At 47.3% G+C, this 19002-nt stretch overlaps 1 protein-coding gene across 1 annotated transcript in view; it reads right to left on the reverse strand.

Annotated features, from left to right (window-relative positions):
* LOC109878886 (glutamate receptor ionotropic, kainate 5-like) overlaps positions 1-17945 on the reverse strand; it is a 37392-nt gene extending 19447 nt beyond the window's left edge. Inside the window, 7 exon segments of the mRNA XM_031838106.1 lie at positions 550-603; positions 1556-1734; positions 13875-14040; positions 14561-14658; positions 17534-17609; positions 17611-17699; positions 17942-17945. Coding sequence (XP_031693966.1) covers positions 550-603; positions 1556-1734; positions 13875-14040; positions 14561-14658; positions 17534-17609; positions 17611-17699; positions 17942-17945 — 666 coding nt within the window.
* Positions 17946-19002: the final 1057 nt, after the last annotated feature.

Raw genomic sequence — 19002 nt, forward strand, 5'->3', positions numbered from 1 at the left:
ATGACATTTCCTGTTTCAGCCTGACATTGTCTCTGTGCACAAAGTGAGGTCCATATAGAACTGGTTTGTCGAGATCGGTGTGGAAGAACTTGACTGGCCTGCAAAGAGCCCTGACCTCAACCCCATCGAACACCTTTGGGATGAATTGGAACGCCAACTGCGAGTCAGGCCTAATCGTCCAACATCAGAGCCCGACTTCACTAATGCTCTTGTGGCTGAATGGAAGCAAATCCCCGCAGCAATGTTCCAGCATCTAGTGGAAAGCCTTCCCAGAAGAGTGGAGGCTGTTATAGCAGCAAAGGGGGACTAACTCCATAATAATGCCCATGATTTTTGAATGAGATGTTCAGGGAGCATACTTTTGGTCATGTAGTGCATTTCTCTCTGAATGTTGTAATGTGTTTCACCCACCTGGCACGCCCCTGAGCCCCGTCCCTCACACACACACAGGGACAAAGAGAGGGATTGAGAAGGAGGCGGAAGGAAGGAAACAGAGGAGAGGAAAGGTGGAAGGATGGCAAGAATGCTGAGGCGTTGGTGTGTTCTTACCATGGTGGTGAGGATGTACTTATAAAACGCTGATGTCATTCCCAACTCTGACGCCTGTGGAGAGAGAGAGAAGCGAATGGGGGAGGGGAGACAGAGAGAAGGAGAGTGAGATAGAAAGTAAGAGGGAAGAGGGGGAAGATAGATGGAGAGGGGAAGTGGTAGGAGACAGAGTGAGGGCGAGAAGGACAGAAGCAGAGAGAGAGAGAGAGAGAGAGAGAGAGGGATGACAAGAGAGAGAGGGATAGAAAGAGAGAGCTTACCATAACCACAGTGTTAAATTGTCAAACTTACACAATAAAGCTTAAGGCAGAGAGTAGACAGAGCAGAGAGAGCAGAGAGCAGTGGTAATGCATGTACTGACAGACAGACAGACAGACAGACAGACAGACAGACAGACAGACAGACAGACAGACAGACAGACAGACAGACAGACAGACAGACAGACAGACAGACAGACAGACAGACAGACAGACAGACAGACAGACAGACAGACAGACAGACAGACAGACAGACAGACAGACAGACAGACAGACAGACAGACAGACAGACAGACAGACAGACAGACAGAGTTCTATATAAAGGCCCATCTCTGAGTCACTCCTGTGCTCTGACTGCCTTTGCTACAGGCTGTACAATATACATCATCATAACACCTATGGACCCATTATCACCACTGAATATGGATTACCGCATGTCAGATAGACAAGCTGTTAGTACGATTTCAGCTGCTTAAGATAATTGAACCATTGTTGCTCCCTGTATAACTTCACAGGGTTCACTGCATTACTGTCCTGTATCCAGCAAGCAACAATCATCAGTCAAATTGTTCTTGAGCTAGAAGTAGACCCAGACCACAGATCTATGATCAGATTATTATACCCAGATACTAAATCAGTCAATAGGTACAACTTCTCAGCCTGATCTCATATCTGTTTGTGCTCTACAGGCGACAACTCATGTAGCTACTCTATAAAAACCACCCTAGCACTGAGGCATGACCTCTGACCTTTTTAAGGATGAGGTAGGAGATGGAGGCGTTGGCGTCGATGATGATGGTGGCCACCTTGTCATCTCGTATCTCCTTCAGCAGAGGGGTGGGATCCAGGCTGTCATCCAGCATCCTGATTGACAGGGTCTCCCTGGAGATCAGGAAGCGCCGCACTAGCTCCTCCAATCGCAGAAGGCCTTAGGGGCAGAGCCGGGAGAGAGCCGGAGAGAAGAGGAAGAGAAGGGATAGAATAACAGAGAAATTTTAGGTGAGACTTTATTTAACATCCACAAACGAACATGGGTTGTTGGAGATTGGCATTGTAAAATGCATAGAAAGTATGCTATACTGGTAGTTCTAACAAGAGATCCTATAAATCAGGTTCTGGGGAGATTCAATGATTATATAGCGCTAACCCACCATTATGTCATTGACATAGAATATCTAGCAATTGAAAAAAACTGACCCACCAATCCAATACGGACAGCCTAGTAATTACTTAGCCACGTAAATAGCAACAAGACCCACTAGGGACAAGCCAAACAGAAAAGCTAAATGAACGTCTAACTTTTTTCTCCCCCATTGGCATTCACAATATCAAACGATTCCGGTGACGACATGACGAGTTCGTTCCTCAAAGCATTCTGTACTGTAAATATACAGTACTGTAGCTAGTCCCTGGGCCAAACACTATGGAAAGGTCCTTGGGGTTTAGAATATCAATTCTAATTCCCATTCTAATTCTATATTCTCTAGTAAAACACTGCCAGAAAAGTAAATAAGAGGAGCTACCAGCGTCTGGGGAGCTTCACAGGGAGCTAGAGGGGAGAGAGAGAAGGGAGGGAGGGAGGGAGGGAGGGAGGGAGGGAGGGAGGGAGGGAGGGAGGGAGGGAGGGAGGGAGGGAGGGACAGGAGCTTCCCAGAGAGCAGGCCTGTAAGCAGTGTGGTAATCACTGAACCAGGCCAAAAACTTTAATTAGTTTGAAGGAGGAGAAAAATCAATACTCTCTCTCTAGCTTCCTCTCTCTCTCTTTCACACTCTCTCACTAACCTAACCTCTCCTTCTGTCTCTCTCTCTAGCTTCCTCTCTCTCTCTTTCACACTCTCTCACTAACCTAACCTCTCCTTCTGTCTCTCTCTCTCTCTTTCACACTCTCTCACTAACCTAACCTCTCCTTCTGTCTCTCTCTCTAGCTTCCTCTCTCTCTCTTTCACACTCTCTCACTAACCTAACCTCTCCTTCTGTCTCTCTCTCTAGCTTCCTCTCTCTCTTTCACACTCTCTCACTAACCTAACCTCTCCTTCTGTCTCTCTCTCTAGCTTCCTCTCTCTCTTTCACACTCTCTCACTAACCTAACCTCTCCTTCTGTCTCTCTCTCTAGCTTCCTCTCTCTCTTTCACACTCTCTCACTAACCTAACCTCTCCTTCTGTCTCTCTCTCTAGCTTCCTCTCTCTCTCTTTCACACTCTCTCACTAACCTAACCTCTCCTTCTGTCTCTCTCTCTAGCTTCCTCTCTCTCTTTATCACACTCTCTCACTAACCTAATCTCTCCTTCTGTCTCTCTCTCTAGCTTCCTCTCTCTCTTTCACACTCTCTCACTAACCTAATCTCTCCTTCTGTCTCTCTCTCTAGCTTCCTCTCTCTCTCTTTCACACTCTCTCACTAACCTAACCTCTCCTTCTGTCTCTCTCTCTAGCTTCCTCTCTCTCTTTATCACACTCTCTCACTAACCTAACCTCTCCTTCTGTCTCTCTCTCTAGCTTCCTCTCTCTCTTTATCACACTCTCTCACTAACCTAACCTCTCCTTCTGTCTCTCTCTCTAGCTTCCTCTCTCTCTTTATCACACTCTCTCACTAACCTAACCTCTCCTTCTGTCTCTCTCTCTAGCTTCCTCTCTCTCTCTTTCACACTCTCTCACTAACCTAACCTCTCCTTCTGTCTCTCTCTCTAGCTTCCTCTCTCTCTCTTTCACACTCTCTCACTAACCTAACCTCTCCTTCTGTCTCTCTCTCTAGCTTCCTCTCTCTCTCTTTCACACTCTCTCACTAACCTAACCTCTCCTTCTGTCTCTCTCTCTAGCTTCCTCTCTCTCTTTCACACTCTCTCACTAACCTAACCTCTCCTTCTGTCTCTCTCTCTAGCTTCCTCTCTCTCTCTTTCACACTCTCTCACTAACCTAACCTCTCCTTCTGTCTCTCTCTCTAGCTTCCTCTCTCTCTCTTTCACACTCTCTCACTAACCTAACCTCTCCTTCTGTCTCTCTCTCTATCTTCCTCTCTCTCTCTTTCACACTCTCTCACTAACCTAACCTCTCCTTCTGTCTCTCTCTCTAGCTTCCTCTCTCTCTCTTTCACACTCTCTCACTAACCTAACCTCTCCTTCTGTCTCTCTCTCTAGCTTCCTCTCTCTCTTTCACACTCTCTCACTAACCTAACCTCTCCTTCTGTCTCTCTCTCTAGCTTCCTCTCTCTCTCTTTCACACTCTCTCACTAACCTAACCTCTCCTTCTGTCTCTCTCTCTAGCTTCCTCTCTCTCTCTTTCACACTCTCTCACTAACCTAACCTCTCCTTCTGTCTCTCTCTCTAGCTTCCTCTCTCTCTTTCACACTCTCTCACTAACCTAACCTCTCCTTCTGTCTCTCTCTCTAGCTTCCTCTCTCTCTCTTTCACACTCTCTCACTAACCTAACCTCTCCTTCTGTCTCTCTCTCTAGCTTCCTCTCTCTCTCTTTCACACTCTCTCACTAACCTAACCTCTCCTTCTGTCTCTCTCTCTATCTTCCTCTCTCTCTCTTTCACACTCTCTCACTAACCTAACCTCTCCTTCTGTCTCTCTCTCTAGCTTCCTCTCTCTCTCTTTCACACTCTCTCACTAACCTAACCTCTCCTTCTGTCTCTCTCTCTAGCTTCCTCTCTCTCTTTCACACTCTCTCACTAACCTAACCTCTCCTTCTGTCTCTCTCTCTAGCTTCCTCTCTCTCTTTCACACTCTCTCACTAACCTAACCTCTCCTTCTGTCTCTCTCTCTAGCTTCCTCTCTCTCTCTTTCACACTCTCTCACTAACCTAACCTCTCCTTCTGTCTCTCTCTCTAGCTTCCTCTCTCTCTCTTTCACACTCTCTCACTAACCTAACCTCTCCTTCTGTCTCTCTCTCTAGCTTCCTCTCTCTCTCTCTTTCACACACTCTCTCACTAACCTAACCTCTCCTTCTGTCTCTCTCTCTAGCTTCCTCTCTCTCTCTTTCACACTCTCTCACTAACCTAACCTCTCCTTCTGTCTCTCTCTCTAGCTTCCTCTCTCTCTCTTTCACACTATCTCACTAACCTAACCTCTCCTTCTGTCTCTCTCTCTAGCTTCCTCTCTCTCTTTCACACTCTCTCACTAACCTAACCTCTCCTTCTGTCTCTCTCTCTAGCTTCCTCTCTCTCTCTTTCACACTCTCTCACTAACCTAACCTCTCCTTCTGTCTCTCTCTCTAGCTTCCTCTCTCTCTCTTTCACACTCTCTCACTAACCTAACCTCTCCTTCTGTCTCTCTCTCTAGCTTCCTCTCTCTCTCTTTCACACTCTCTCACTAACCTAACCTCTCCTTCTGTCTCTCTCTCTAGCTTCCTCTCTCTCTCTTTCACACTCTCTCACTAACCTAACCTCTCCTTGTGTCTCTCTCTCTAGCTTCCTCTCTCTCTCTTTCACACTCTCTCACTAACCTAACCTCTCCTTCTGTCTCTCTCTCCAGCTTCCTCTCTCTCTCTTTCACACTCTCTCACTAACCTAACCTCTCCTTCTGTCTCTCTCTCTAGCTTCCTCTCTCTCTCTTTCACACTCTCTCACTAACCTAACCTCTCCTTCTGTCTCTCTCTCTAACTGCTCTCTCTCTCTTTCACACTCTCTCACTAACCTAACCTCTCCTTCTGTCTCTCTCTCTAACTGCTCTCTCTCTCTTTCACACTCTCTCACTAACCTAACCTCTCCTTCTGTCTCTCTCTCTAGCTTCCTCTCTCTCTTTCACACTCTCTCACTAACCTAACCTCTCCTTCTGTCTCTCTCTCTAACTGCTCTCTCTCTCTTTCACACTCTCTCACTAACCTAACCTCTCCTTCTGTCTCTCTCTCTAGCTTCCTCTCTCTCTCTTTCACACTCTCTCACTAACCTAACCTCTCCTTCTGTCTCTCTCTCTAGCTTCCTCTCTCTCTTTATCACACTCTCTCACTAACCTAACCTCTCCTTCTGTCTCTCTCTAGCTTTCTCTCTCTCTCTTTCACACTCTCTCACTAACCTAACCTCTCCTTCTGTCTCTCTCTCTAGCTTCCTCTCTCTCTCTTTCACACTCTCTCACTAACCTAACCTCTCCTTCTGTCTCTCTCTCTAGCTTCCTCTCTCTCTCTTTCACACTCTCTCACTAACCTAACCTCTCCTTCTGTCTCTCTCTCTAGCTTCCTCTCTCTCTCTTTCACACTCTCTCACTAACCTAACCTCCCCTTCTGTCTCTCTCTCTAGCTTCCTCTCTCTCTCTTTCACACACTCTCTCACTAACCTAACCTCTCCTTCTGTCTCTCTCTCTTTATCACACTCTCTCACTAACCTAACCTCTCCTTCTGTCTCTCTCTCTAGCTTCCTCTCTCTCTCTTTCACACTCTCTCACTAACCTAACCTCTCCTTCTGTCTCTCTCTCTAGCTTCCTCTCTCTCTTTCACACTCTCTCACTAACCTAACCTCTCCTTCTGTCTCTCTCTCTAGCTTCCTCTCTCTCTCTTTCACACTCTCTCACTAACCTAACCTCTCCTTCTGTCTCTCTCTCTAGCTTCCTCTCTCTCTCTTTCACACTCTCTCACTAACCTAACCTCTCCTTCTGTCTCTCTCTCTCTAACTGCTCTCTCTCTCTTTCACACTCTCTCACTAACCTAACCTCTCCTTCTGTCTCTCTCTCTAACTGCTCTCTCTCTCTTTCACACTCTCTCACTAACCTAACCTCTCCTTCTGTCTCTCTCTCTAGATTCCTCTCTCTCTTTCACACTCTCCCACTAACCTAACCTCTCCTTCTGTCTCTCTCTCTAACTGCTCTCTCTCTCTTTCACACTCTCTCACTAACCTAACCTCTCCTTCTGTCTCTCTCTCTAGCTTCCTCTCTCTCTCTTTCACACTCTCTCACTAACCTAACCTCTCCTTCTGTCTCTCTCTCTAGCTTCCTCTCTCTCTCTTTCACACTCTCTCACTAACCTAACCTCTCCTTCTGTCTCTCTCTCTAGCTTCCTCTCTCTCTCTTTCACACTCTCTCACTAACCTAACCTCTCCTTCTGTCTCTCTCTCTAACTGCTCTCTCTCTCTTTCACACTCTCTCACTAACCTAACCTCTCCTTCTGTCTCTCTCTCTAACTGCTCTCTCTCTCTTTCACACTCTCTCACTAACCTAACCTCTCCTTCTGTCTCTCTCTCTAGCTTCCTCTCTCTCTTTCACACTCTCTCACTAACCTAACCTCTCCTTCTGTCTCTCTCTCTCTAACTGCTCTCTCTCTCTTTCACACTCTCTCACTAACCTAACCTCTCCTTCTGTCTCTCTCTCTAGCTTCCTCTCTCTCTCTTTCACACTCTCTCACTAACCTAACCCCTCCTTCTGTCTCTCTCTCTAGCTTCCTCTCTCTCTTTATCACACTCTCTCACTAACCTAACCTCTCCTTCTGTCTCTCTCTCTAGCTTCCTCTCTCTCTCTTTCACACTCTCTCACTAACCTAACCTCTCCTTCTGTCTCTCTCTCTAGCTTCCTCTCTCTCTCTTTCACACTCTCTCACTAACCTAACCTCTCCTTCTGTCTCTCTCTCTAGCTTCCTCTCTCTCTCTTTCACACTCTCTCACTAACCTAACCTCTCCTTCTGTCTCTCTCTCTAGCTTCCTCTCTCTCTCTTTCACACTCTCTCACTAACCTAACCTCTCCTTCTGTCTCTCTCTCTAGCTTCCTCTCTCTCTCTTTCACACTCTCTCACTAACCTAACCTCTCCTTCTGTCTCTCTCTCTAGCTTCCTCTCTCTCTCTTTCACACTCTCTCACTAACCTAACCTCTCCTTCTGTCTCTCTCTCTAACTGCTCTCTCTCTCTTTCACACTCTCTCACTAACCTAACCTCTCCTTCTGTCTCTCTCTCTAACTGCTCTCTCTCTCTTTCACACTCTCTCACTAACCTAACCTCTCCTTCTGTCTCTCTCTCTAGCTTCCTCTCTCTCTTTCACACTCTCTCACTAACCTAACCTCTCCTTCTGTCTCTCTCTCTCTAACTGCTCTCTCTCTCTTTCACACTCTCTCACTAACCTAACCTCTCCTTCTGTCTCTCTCTCTAGCTTCCTCTCTCTCTCTTTCACACTCTCTCACTAACCTAACCCCTCCTTCTGTCTCTCTCTCTAGCTTCCTCTCTCTCTTTATCACACTCTCTCACTAACCTAACCTCTCCTTCTGTCTCTCTCTCTAGCTTCCTCTCTCTCTCTTTCACACTCTCTCACTAACCTAACCTCTCCTTCTGTCTCTCTCTCTAGCTTCCTCTCTCTCTCTTTCACACTCTCTCACTAACCTAACCTCTCCTTCTGTCTCTCTCTCTAGCTTCCTCTCTCTCTCTTTCACACTCTCTCACTAACCTAACCTCTCCTTCTGTCTCTCTCTCTAGCTTCCTCTCTCTCTCTTTCACACTCTCTCACTAACCTAACCTCTCCTTCTGTCTCTCTCTCTAGCTTCCTCTCTCTCTCTTTCACACACTCTCTCACTAACCTAACCCCTCCTTCTGTCTCTCTCTCTAGCTTCCTCTCTCTCTTTATCACACTCTCTCACTAACCTAACCTCTCCTTCTGTCTCTCTCTCTAGCTTCCTCTCTCTCTCTTTCACACTCTCTCACTAACCTAACCTCTCCTTCTGTCTCTCTCTCTAGCTTCCTCTCTCTCTTTCACACTCTCTCACTAACCTAACCTCTCCTTCTGTCTCTCTCTCTAGCTTCCTCTCTCTCTCTTTCACACTCTCTCACTAACCTAACCTCTCCTTCTGTCTCTCTCTCTAGCTTCCTCTCTCTCTCTTTCACACTCTCTCACTAACCTAACCTCTCCTTCTGTCTCTCTCTCTAACTGCTCTCTCTCTCTTTCACACTCTCTCACTAACCTAACCTCTCCTTCTGTCTCTCTCTCTCTAACTGCTCTCTCTCTCTTTCACACTCTCTCACTAACCTAACCTCTCCTTCTGTCTCTCTCTCTAGCTTCCTCTCTCTCTCTTTCACACTCTCTCACTAACCTAACCCCTCCTTCTGTCTCTCTCTCTAGCTTCCTCTCTCTCTTTATCACACTCTCTCACTAACCTAACCTCTCCTTCTGTCTCTCTCTCTAGCTTCCTCTCTCTCTCTTTCACACTCTCTCACTAACCTAACCTCTCCTTCTGTCTCTCTCTCTAGCTTCCTCTCTCTCTCTTTCACACTCTCTCACTAACCTAACCTCTCCTTCTGTCTCTCTCTCTAGCTTCCTCTCTCTCTCTTTCACACTCTCTCACTAACCTAACCTCTCCTTCTGTCTCTCTCTCTAGCTTCCTCTCTCTCTCTTTCACACTCTCTCACTAACCTAACCTCTCCTTCTGTCTCTCTCTCTAACTGCTCTCTCTCTCTTTCACACTCTCTCACTAACCTAACCTCTCCTTCTGTCTCTCTCTCTAACTGCTCTCTCTCTCTTTCACACTCTCTCACTAACCTAACCTCTCCTTCTGTCTCTCTCTCTAGCTTCCTCTCTCTCTTTCACACTCTCTCACTAACCTAACCTCTCCTTCTGTCTCTCTCTCTCTAACTGCTCTCTCTCTCTTTCACACTCTCTCACTAACCTAACCTCTCCTTCTGTCTCTCTCTCTAGCTTCCTCTCTCTCTCTTTCACACTCTCTCACTAACCTAACCCCTCCTTCTGTCTCTCTCTCTAGCTTCCTCTCTCTCTTTATCACACTCTCTCACTAACCTAACCTCTCCTTCTGTCTCTCTCTCTAGCTTCCTCTCTCTCTCTTTCACACTCTCTCACTAACCTAACCTCTCCTTCTGTCTCTCTCTCTAGCTTCCTCTCTCTCTCTTTCACACTCTCTCACTAACCTAACCTCTCCTTCTGTCTCTCTCTCTAGCTTCCTCTCTCTCTCTTTCACACTCTCTCACTAACCTAACCTCTCCTTCTGTCTCTCTCTCTAGCTTCCTCTCTCTCTCTTTCACACTCTCTCACTAACCTAACCTCTCCTTCTGTCTCTCTCTCTAGCTTCCTCTCTCTCTCTTTCACACACTCTCTCACTAACCTAACCCCTCCTTCTGTCTCTCTCTCTAGCTTCCTCTCTCTCTTTATCACACTCTCTCACTAACCTAACCTCTCCTTCTGTCTCTCTCTCTAGCTTCCTCTCTCTCTCTTTCACACTCTCTCACTAACCTAACCTCTCCTTCTGTCTCTCTCTCTAGCTTCCTCTCTCTCTTTCACACTCTCTCACTAACCTAACCTCTCCTTCTGTCTCTCTCTCTAGCTTCCTCTCTCTCTCTTTCACACTCTCTCACTAACCTAACCTCTCCTTCTGTCTCTCTCTCTAGCTTCCTCTCTCTCTCTTTCACACTCTCTCACTAACCTAACCTCTCCTTCTGTCTCTCTCTCTAACTGCTCTCTCTCTCTTTCACACTCTCTCACTAACCTAACCTCTCCTTCTGTCTCTCTCTCTAACTGCTCTCTCTCTCTTTCACACTCTCTCACTAACCTAACCTCTCCTTCTGTCTCTCTCTCTAACTGCTCTCTCTCTCTTTCACACTCTCTCACTAACCTAACCTCTCCTTCTGTCTCTCTCTCTAGCTGCTCTCTCTCTCTTTCACACTCTCTCACTAACCTAACCTCTCCTTCTGTCTCTCTTTCTAGCTTCCTCTCTCTCTTTCACACTCTCTCACTAACCTAACCTCTCCTTCTGTCTCTCTCTCTAACTGCTCTCTCTCTCTTTCACACTCTCTCACTAACCTAACCTCTCCTTCTGTCTCTCTCTCTAACTGCTCTCTCTCTCTTTCACACTCTCTCACTAACCTAACCTCTCCTTCTGTCTCTCTCTCTAACTGCTCTCTCTCTCTTTCACACTCTCTCACTAACCTAACCTCTCCTTCTGTCTCTCTCTCTAGCTTCCTCTCTCTCTTTCACACTCTCTCACTAACCTAACCTCTCCTTCTGTCTCTCTCTCTAACTGCTCTCTCTCTCTTTCACACTCTCTCACTAACCTAACCTCTCCTTCTGTCTCTCTCTAGCTTCCTCTCTCTCTTTCACACTCTCTCACTAACCTAACCTCTCCTTCTGTCTCTCTCTCTAACTGCTCTCTCTCTCTTTCACACTCTCTCACTAACCTAACCTCTCCTTCTGTCTCTCTCTCTAGCTTCCTCTCTCTCTCTTTCACACTCTCTCACTAACCTAACCTCTCCTTCTGTCTCTCTCTCTAGCTTCCTCTCTCTCTTTATCACACTCTCTCACTAACCTAACCTCTCCTTCTGTCTCTCTCTCTAGCTTCCTCTCTCTCTCTTTCACACTCTCTCACTAACCTAACCTCTCCTTCTGTCTCTCTCTCTAGCTTCCTCTCTCTCTCTTTCACACTCTCTCACTAACCTAACCTCTCCTTCTGTCTCTCTCTCTAGCTTCCTCTCTCTCTTTATCACACTCTCTCACTAACCTAACCTCTCCTTCTGTCTCTCTCTAGCTTCCTCTCTCTCTCTTTCACACTCTCTCACTAACCTAACCTCTCCTTCTGTCTCTCTCTCTAGCTTCCTCTCTCTCTCTTTCACACTCTCTCACTAACCTAACCTCTCCTTCTGTCTCTCTCTCTAACTGCTCTCTCTCTCTTTCACACTCTCTCACTAACCTAACCTCTCCTTCTGTCTCTCTCTCTAACTGCTCTCTCTCTCTTTCACACTCTCTCACTAACCTAACCTCTCCTTCTGTCTCTCTCTCTAACTGCTCTCTCTCTCTTTCACACTCTCTCACTAACCTAACCTCTCCTTCTGTCTCTCTCTCTAGCTTCCTCTCTCTCTTTCACACTCTCTCACTAACCTAACCTCTCCTTCTGTCTCTCTCTCTAACTGCTCTCTCTCTCTCTTTCACACTCTCTCACTAACCTAACCTCTCCTTCTGTCTCTCTCTCTAGCTTCCTCTCTCTCTTTCACACTCTCTCACTAACCTAACCTCTCCTTCTGTCTCTCTCTCTAGCTTCCTCTCTCTCTCTTTCACACTCTCTCACTAACCTAACCTCTCCTTCTGTCTCTCTCTCTAACTGCTCTCTCTCTTTCGCTAACGTCTCCATCTTTTGCTCTCTCTCTTTTGTATCTCTCTCTTTCTTTTCCTATCCTGGTCACTCTCCATTTTGCTCTCCATCTCCTTTCTCATCATCTCTCCCCTGTCCCTCTATTCCTCTCTCCAGCTCTTGCTTCCTCTCTCTCTATCTGTTTTTACCACCTCCCTCTCTCCTCTCCTTCCTCTAACCTCACCCATCTCATAAAAACTGCATAATGGCACTAGATTAATAGCTGGACGTGACCCATACATAACTAGAGAAGGAAACCTCCCCAAAAACATTTCAGTGAGCCGAAAAGAACCGGAAAATACCTGGAAATCGACATAAAACATCTTTGTCCATGCAGCAACCAAATGGACAATATAAGAAGAAAAAACAAAACCATCTTGGTCTCCTTGCTTTACTCAACACTACATCTGATATGTGATGGACGGCGGACCTATCTCTCACACACACACATAACGTCCACTTATCCTGAAAGCCACTCGACGGAGGTAGATGGAAAAATATGAAAACCCCTGTTGGCTGTAACCATGGTGTGTTAATCGTCTATCTCTCTGCAGCACACTGACTGTACGTACGTGTGTGTGGAGGGAGTCAGGCAGTCAGCCTGTTGAGTGGCAGTTAGCACCTATTCTGCAGCCATGGCAACCAGCAGCTCGGCACGGCGATAGCTTCCACAGCCAAGTGGGTCAGAATCTGTGGGTAACGGTAACCTTGAGGAGATCACTTCCCAGACAAATATAGAGCCTAATCTGCACCCACAATCACTATATCACCATGACTACCGTACCTGTTGCTTTAAAAACCTCTTCCAAATAGAAAAGCTTTTTGTGAACACATCAAATAGACACAAGTCTCACATCTCACATCAGCAAATGGATGGAAGGAAGTAGGCCTGTGTATCACATCAAAATCACTGATCATATCGGTGTGCAGTTTCTGATGTATTTCAAAGAGTCTCATGTTCAAAGTGGCCAGTCTATGAAGAGGAGAGGAGCTCAGTCTTTATACTGTATCAGGAGCCTGACAGGTGGTTGACTGTCTGGCCAAGTCTATGAAGAGGAGAGGAGCTCTTCATTTTCTGAGACTGAAACAGGATTACAGCTCTTTAGAATAATTACTGTGCATCAATCATTAAATCAATAGTCTGATAGAGCAACTTACAATTGTAGGAGCTCAGTCTTTATACTGTATCAGGAGCCTGACAGGTGGTTGACTGTCTGGCCAAGTGCTGGAGGATGAGTAAGAGGTAGATACTGTTGGAGTGTGATTTGTATGGACCACAAGTTGTGTTGTTTGCATGTACAGTTTAGTGAACTTTAAGAGCAGCCTGTTAGAATGAGTGTCTAACAGCAGGGGACAGTCATATTCGCCCAGACAGTGTGAATGTGCCAAGATGCCGTGAGCTCGCACAGGGAGTGTGAGATACATGAACACACACACACACACACACAAAGGCACACACACAAAGGCACACACACAAAGGCACACACACAAAGGCACATACACAAAGGCACACACAAAGGCACACACACAGGGCCTCCCGAGTGGCACAGTGGTCTAAGGCAATGCATCGCAGTGCTAGAGGCATCACTACAGATCTGGGTTCGATCCCGGACTGTGTCGCGACCGGAAGACCCATGAGGCAGCACTTAATTGGCCCAACGTCTTCCGGGTTAGGGGAGGGTTTGGCAGGCTGGAATGTCCATGTCCCATCATGCTCTAGCAACTCCTTGTGGCGGCCGAGCGCATGCACACTGACATCGATCGACAGCTGTAAGGTGTTTCCTCCGACACATTGGTGCGGCTGGCTTCCAGGCTAAACGAGCAGTGCAGCTTGACTGGGTCATGTTTTGGAGGATGCATGTCTCTTGATCTTCGCCTCTCCCGACTCCATACGGGAGTTGCAGCGATGGGACAAGACCAGGGAGAAAAATGGCTAAAACGTTAAAAAAGATTTGGTAATAAGAATTTAAATAAACACACAATTACACACACATCTACATGCGTTTGCACAAGCACACAGATACACACAGTACTCACACTCGGCCTTGGCGCAGACCAGGCTGGCTGAGGGGTAGCTGAAGGATCGTAGGATGGCTGACACGGCCAGGCTCAGGTCCTCGTTGCTAGGGTACAGACTGACCGAGGCAAAACGCAGGTAGGGCAACCTGGGAGTCTCCTCTGGACCTATCTTTACATGTGGGATCTGGAGAGGAGAAGGGGAGAGGAGGAGTAGAGTAGAGTAGAGGAGAGTAGAGGAGAGGAGAGGAGAGGAGAGGAGAGGAGAGGAGAGGAGAGGAGAGGAGAGGAGAGGAGAGGAGAGGAGAGGAGAGGAGAGGAGAGGAGAGGAGAGGAGAGGAGAGGAGAGGAGAGGAGAGGAGAGGAGAGGAGGAGGGGAAGGAAGGAAGGAAGGGAAGGAAGAGAAAAAGGAAGAGGAAGAGGAGGAGGGAAGAGGGAAGAGGGGAGGAGAGTATAAAGGAAGTAGTGAGCGAAAGGAAGGAAGGAAGAGCAGAGAAGGCAATGATTTCAAAGTACCAGTATAGAAAACATTAAGGAGGAAACAGAAATGAGGAGAGGCAGGGAAGAGGAGAACAGAGTGAGAAGGGATAAAAGGCCAAAGGGAATAAAGAGAAAACAGATGGAAGAAGTGGTTGATGGTTAATTTCACGAGGAGAGATTCAGCGAACGTGCATATTCATGCATGTGTGTATGTTTGTGCCACTCACCTCCTTCTCTCCACATATATGACTGACAGTAGAGCCAGAAGCAGGGCTGTTGGCAGGGCCTATCACAGACACCACTCCTTTAGGTAGAATCTGGCACACTGAGAGGAGAGGGAGACAGAGGGACAGAAGTCAACCAGGTGCACTTCTCTTAAAATAAATAACTTTAGTCTGGGTGCTGTTAGTCTGGGTGCTCTGTTAGTCTGGGTGCTCTGTTAGTCTGGGTGCTCTGTTAGTCTGGGTGCTGTGTTAGTCTGGGTGCTGTGTTAGTCTGGGTGCTCTGTTAGTCTAGGTGCTCTGTTAGTCTGGGTGCTGTGTTAGTCTAGTAGGTGCTCTGTTAGTCTGGGTGCTCTGTTAGTCTGGGTGCTCTGTTAGTCTGGGTGCTCTGTTAGTCTGGGTGCTCTGTTTGTCTGGGTGCTCTGTTAGTCTGGGTGCTCTGTTAGTCTGGGTGCTCTGTTAGTCTGGGTGCTGTGTTAGTCTAGTAGGTGCTCTGTTAGTCTGGGTGCTCTGTTAGTCTGGGTGCTCTGTTAGTCTGGGTGCTCTGTTAGTCTGGGTGCTCTGTTAGTCTGGGTGCTCTGTTAGTCTGGGTGCTCTGTTAGTCTGGGTGCTCTGTTAGTCTGGTTGGAATGTATTTCTATATTTTTGTCTGTTGCTATAAATGTTGAAGTGCAGTCTATTGTGTCTAATGCTTGTGGACCTCAGAACTCTTACTCACTCCTTGGTTTATCCTTTATCCCTCTGGCTTGGTTCCATTATGCCACCTTCCCTTCACGGGCAGAGGGAAGGGAGTGAGTTTGTAGAGTGGAACCTAGCCATTGCCTACACCTTAAAATTCCTTTGTGACTACTGATGGGGGAAGGATGGAAACATAGCAGCATGGTGGAAACTCCATCTTGCCTACTGTTAGGGCGTGTTCAGTCTGTCAGTCAGTCTGTAAGTCAGTCTGTTCTGTCTCACAGTTAACATATTGTTCAATGATCAGCTCCTGTTACTGATCAATGCCACTGACATACTGATTAAGGCCAACATGCCTTCCTGCCACACTGCACTGTGTCACAGTAACCATGGTTGTTGAACCTAGACAGTAACAGGGAAACGAGGCCTCTGAATCAATGATTGACAGGGGGTAATAATGGCACCCATCATGGGGCTACAGTAAGTACATGGGTGCATCTTCACGTCAGTTCAGCTGAAGGAAATGAGACGAGGAGAAGAAGCTGCTTCAGATTCACCCTGGGCTCCATTTCATTCCGCTACATCTCTCCACCCTCATCATCCATAACCTCTGCCGTGTGCGTGTTCGTGTGTGTGTGTGTGTGTTGTGTGTGTGTGTGTGTGTGTGTGTGTGTGTGTGTGTGTGTGTGTGTGTGTGTGTGTGTGTGTGTGTGTGTGTGTGTGGTGTGTGTGTGTGTGTGTGTGTGTGTGTGTGTGTGTGTGTGTGTGTGTGTGTGTGTGTGTCTCATACAGCTACAGCTGAAAGATGAGGCCTGTGATCCAAGGACCCTGATGGCAAATACACCTGTCAGAGTGTCCTGCCCACTGGTCAAGGACACACACACACACACATACACATACTGTACTGTACATTCACATACGTCCACACACAGTCACTTCTCTCTCCAGCTCGCTGTGACCATTGGCAGGGTGGTGACCTCTTGGAATGGGAACAACAAGTGTCTGTATCCTGATATAAATCATTGGTCTGTGAGCTAATACACATAAACTACTGAATGAAATCCTCAATCAGTTTTGTACATAATGTCTGTAGTACTGGTCTGCACTGGGCTGTGCTGGTATTACTGGTCAGTACTGGTCTGTACTGGACTGTACTGGTATTACTGGTCTATACTGATATTACTGGGTCAGTACTGGTCTGTACTGGTATTACTGGTCAGTACTGGTCTGTACTGGACTGTGCTGGTATTACTGGTCAGTACTGGTCTGTACTGGACTGTACTGGTATTACTGGTCAGTACTGGTCTGCACTGGACTGTGCTGGTATTACTGGTTAGTACTGGTCTGTACTGGACTGTGCTGGTATTACTGGTCAGTACTGGTCTGTACTGGACTGTACTGGTATTACTGGTCTATACTGATATTACTTGTCAGTACTGGTCTGTACTGGTATTACTGGTCAGTACTGGTCTGTACTGGACTGTGCTGGTATTACGTGGTCAGTACTGGTCTGTACTGGACTGTGCTGGTATTACTGGTCAGTACTGGTCTGCACTGGACTGTGCTGGTATTACTGGTTAGTACTGGTCTGTACTGGACTGTGCTGGTATTACTGGTCAGTACTGGTCTGTACTGGACTGTACTGGTATTACTGGTCTATACTGATATTACTGGTCAGTACTGGTCTGTACTGGTATTACTCGTCAGTACTGGTCTGTACTGCTCTGTACTGGTCTCACCTGATATTACTGGTCAGTACTGGTCTGTACTTGTCTGTACTGGTATTACTGGTCCGTACTGGTCTGTACTGGTCAGTACTGGTCTGTACTCTTCTGTACTGGTCTGTACTGATATTACTGTCCAGTACTGGTCTCTACTGGTATTACTGGTCAATACTGGTCTCTACTGGTTTTGCTGGTCAATACTGGTCTCTACTGGTATTACTGGTCAGACTGGTCTCTGCTGGTATTACTGGTCAGTACTGATCAATACTGGTATTACTGGTTTGTACTGGTCTGTACTGATATCACTGGTCAGTACTGGTATTACTGATCAGTACTTGGCTGTACTGGTCTCTACTAGTATTACTGGTCAGTACTGGTCTCTATTGGTAGTACTGGTCTGTACAAGTGGCTGTGGTCGTGTAATGGTTTGTACTAGTCTTTACTGAATCTGTTTAGTCCTGGTCTGTATTCATCTGTGCTGGTCTCTCCTGGTATTAATAGTCTTACTAGTCATTACTGGTCTTACTGGTCTGTACATGTCAGTACTGGTCTTACTGGTCTGTAGTGGTGTACTCACTGGTGTCAGTGGTCTCATACTGGGAGTCCCTCTGCAGTTCGAATATGTCCACCTCCACACGGGCTCTAGCCCCTCCCTTCCATCACACTGTTGATGTTCTCCCTGGCCAGGGCCAGAGCCAGCCGCTCCCCACGCCCACACACTGACTGGTCATCCAGGATCGCAGCTACATGGGGAGGGAGGGAGATGGAACGGGAGAAAACATTGATGTTACTCACCATTAGACAGTAAGACAAAAAGAGAGGAGACAAGCAGAGTATTTACGAGGGGTGTGAAGACCAGGTGAGTGAGTGGGTGTGTCCTGGTGGAGGGGGGTGAGACACCTCGGGGGAGGAGGGGGAGACAGACACCTGAGGGTGAATTCAAGGGATGGAAGGAGGGATGGATGATTGATAGATGGACACTCACCCATCCGGACGGAGGGAGAGCAGGGCGGCCTGGCTTCCGGAGCGTGGGTGCCATGGTAACTAGCAGGAAGGAGGAGAAGTGTATCGACAGCAGCAGCGCTGGCAGAGGCCGGCATCTTCTACTGCTCCTCATGGAGAACGGTCTGCTGGCTGCCTGCTTGCTACCTACAGGACGGGAGGATACATTCACAAACACAAAATATACACAAGCACCACAGACACACACTCCCAAACGCACACACACACATAAATACTGTTCACGCCTGCTCCCGCTCTTCCCCAGGAGAGCCAGGCTCCCCAGCATTGCCACACTCCTTGCCATCATCATTACGCACACCTGCCTTCCCCCTGTCCACGCTTCCATCATCAGCGATTTATTGGACTCACCAGGACTCGATCTGTCCCTATATCTGTCTGGTTCCCCACTCTGTTCCCTGCTTCTGCATTGATTGTCTTATGTCCTTGTATACCCGTGTGTTGACGCTGTCTGTTCCTGATGAAAATGTTTGACTCACAGTACCTGCTTCTCATCCCCCGGCATCGGTCCTTACACACACACACAATCGTTCTCACTCTGTGCACACATCTGTAGCTCCAATGGTTACATCTCTATTCAAAGAGCTTGTTACGATCACATGAGACCACACATGAAATACACACACAACCACACACAGCACTGCTGCTGCAAAACCACCCCTCACTCACTCTGAGTGACAACCCCTGTTCTAAGTGAAGTTTAATGTGTGTGTGAGAATAGACAAGAAGATAAAGTGTGTGTGTGGTGTATAGCGTCTTGTTTCTGCTCACTGTCAGCTGTCATGACCCTCAGTTGACCTCTGAGATGTGTGCGTGATGTGTGTGTCTGGTATCTGTGTGAGTTGTAGATGAGTCACCTTTGACCTTGTAGGCACAACACAGCAGCTTGACTGGGAGGTGAGGATGTTTTTGCCTCTCCATCTCTCTTCCCTCCCTCCTTGCCTTCATTTCCCCTCACGCTTTTCTTTTTTTACTCTCCCTCCCTTTCTCCCTCTCCCCCTTAGCTCTCCCTTTCTCCATCTCCCC

Source organism: Oncorhynchus kisutch, linkage group LG13 (genome assembly GCF_002021735.2).
Source record: "Oncorhynchus kisutch isolate 150728-3 linkage group LG13, Okis_V2, whole genome shotgun sequence".
NCBI lineage: Eukaryota > Metazoa > Chordata > Actinopteri > Salmoniformes > Salmonidae > Oncorhynchus > Oncorhynchus kisutch.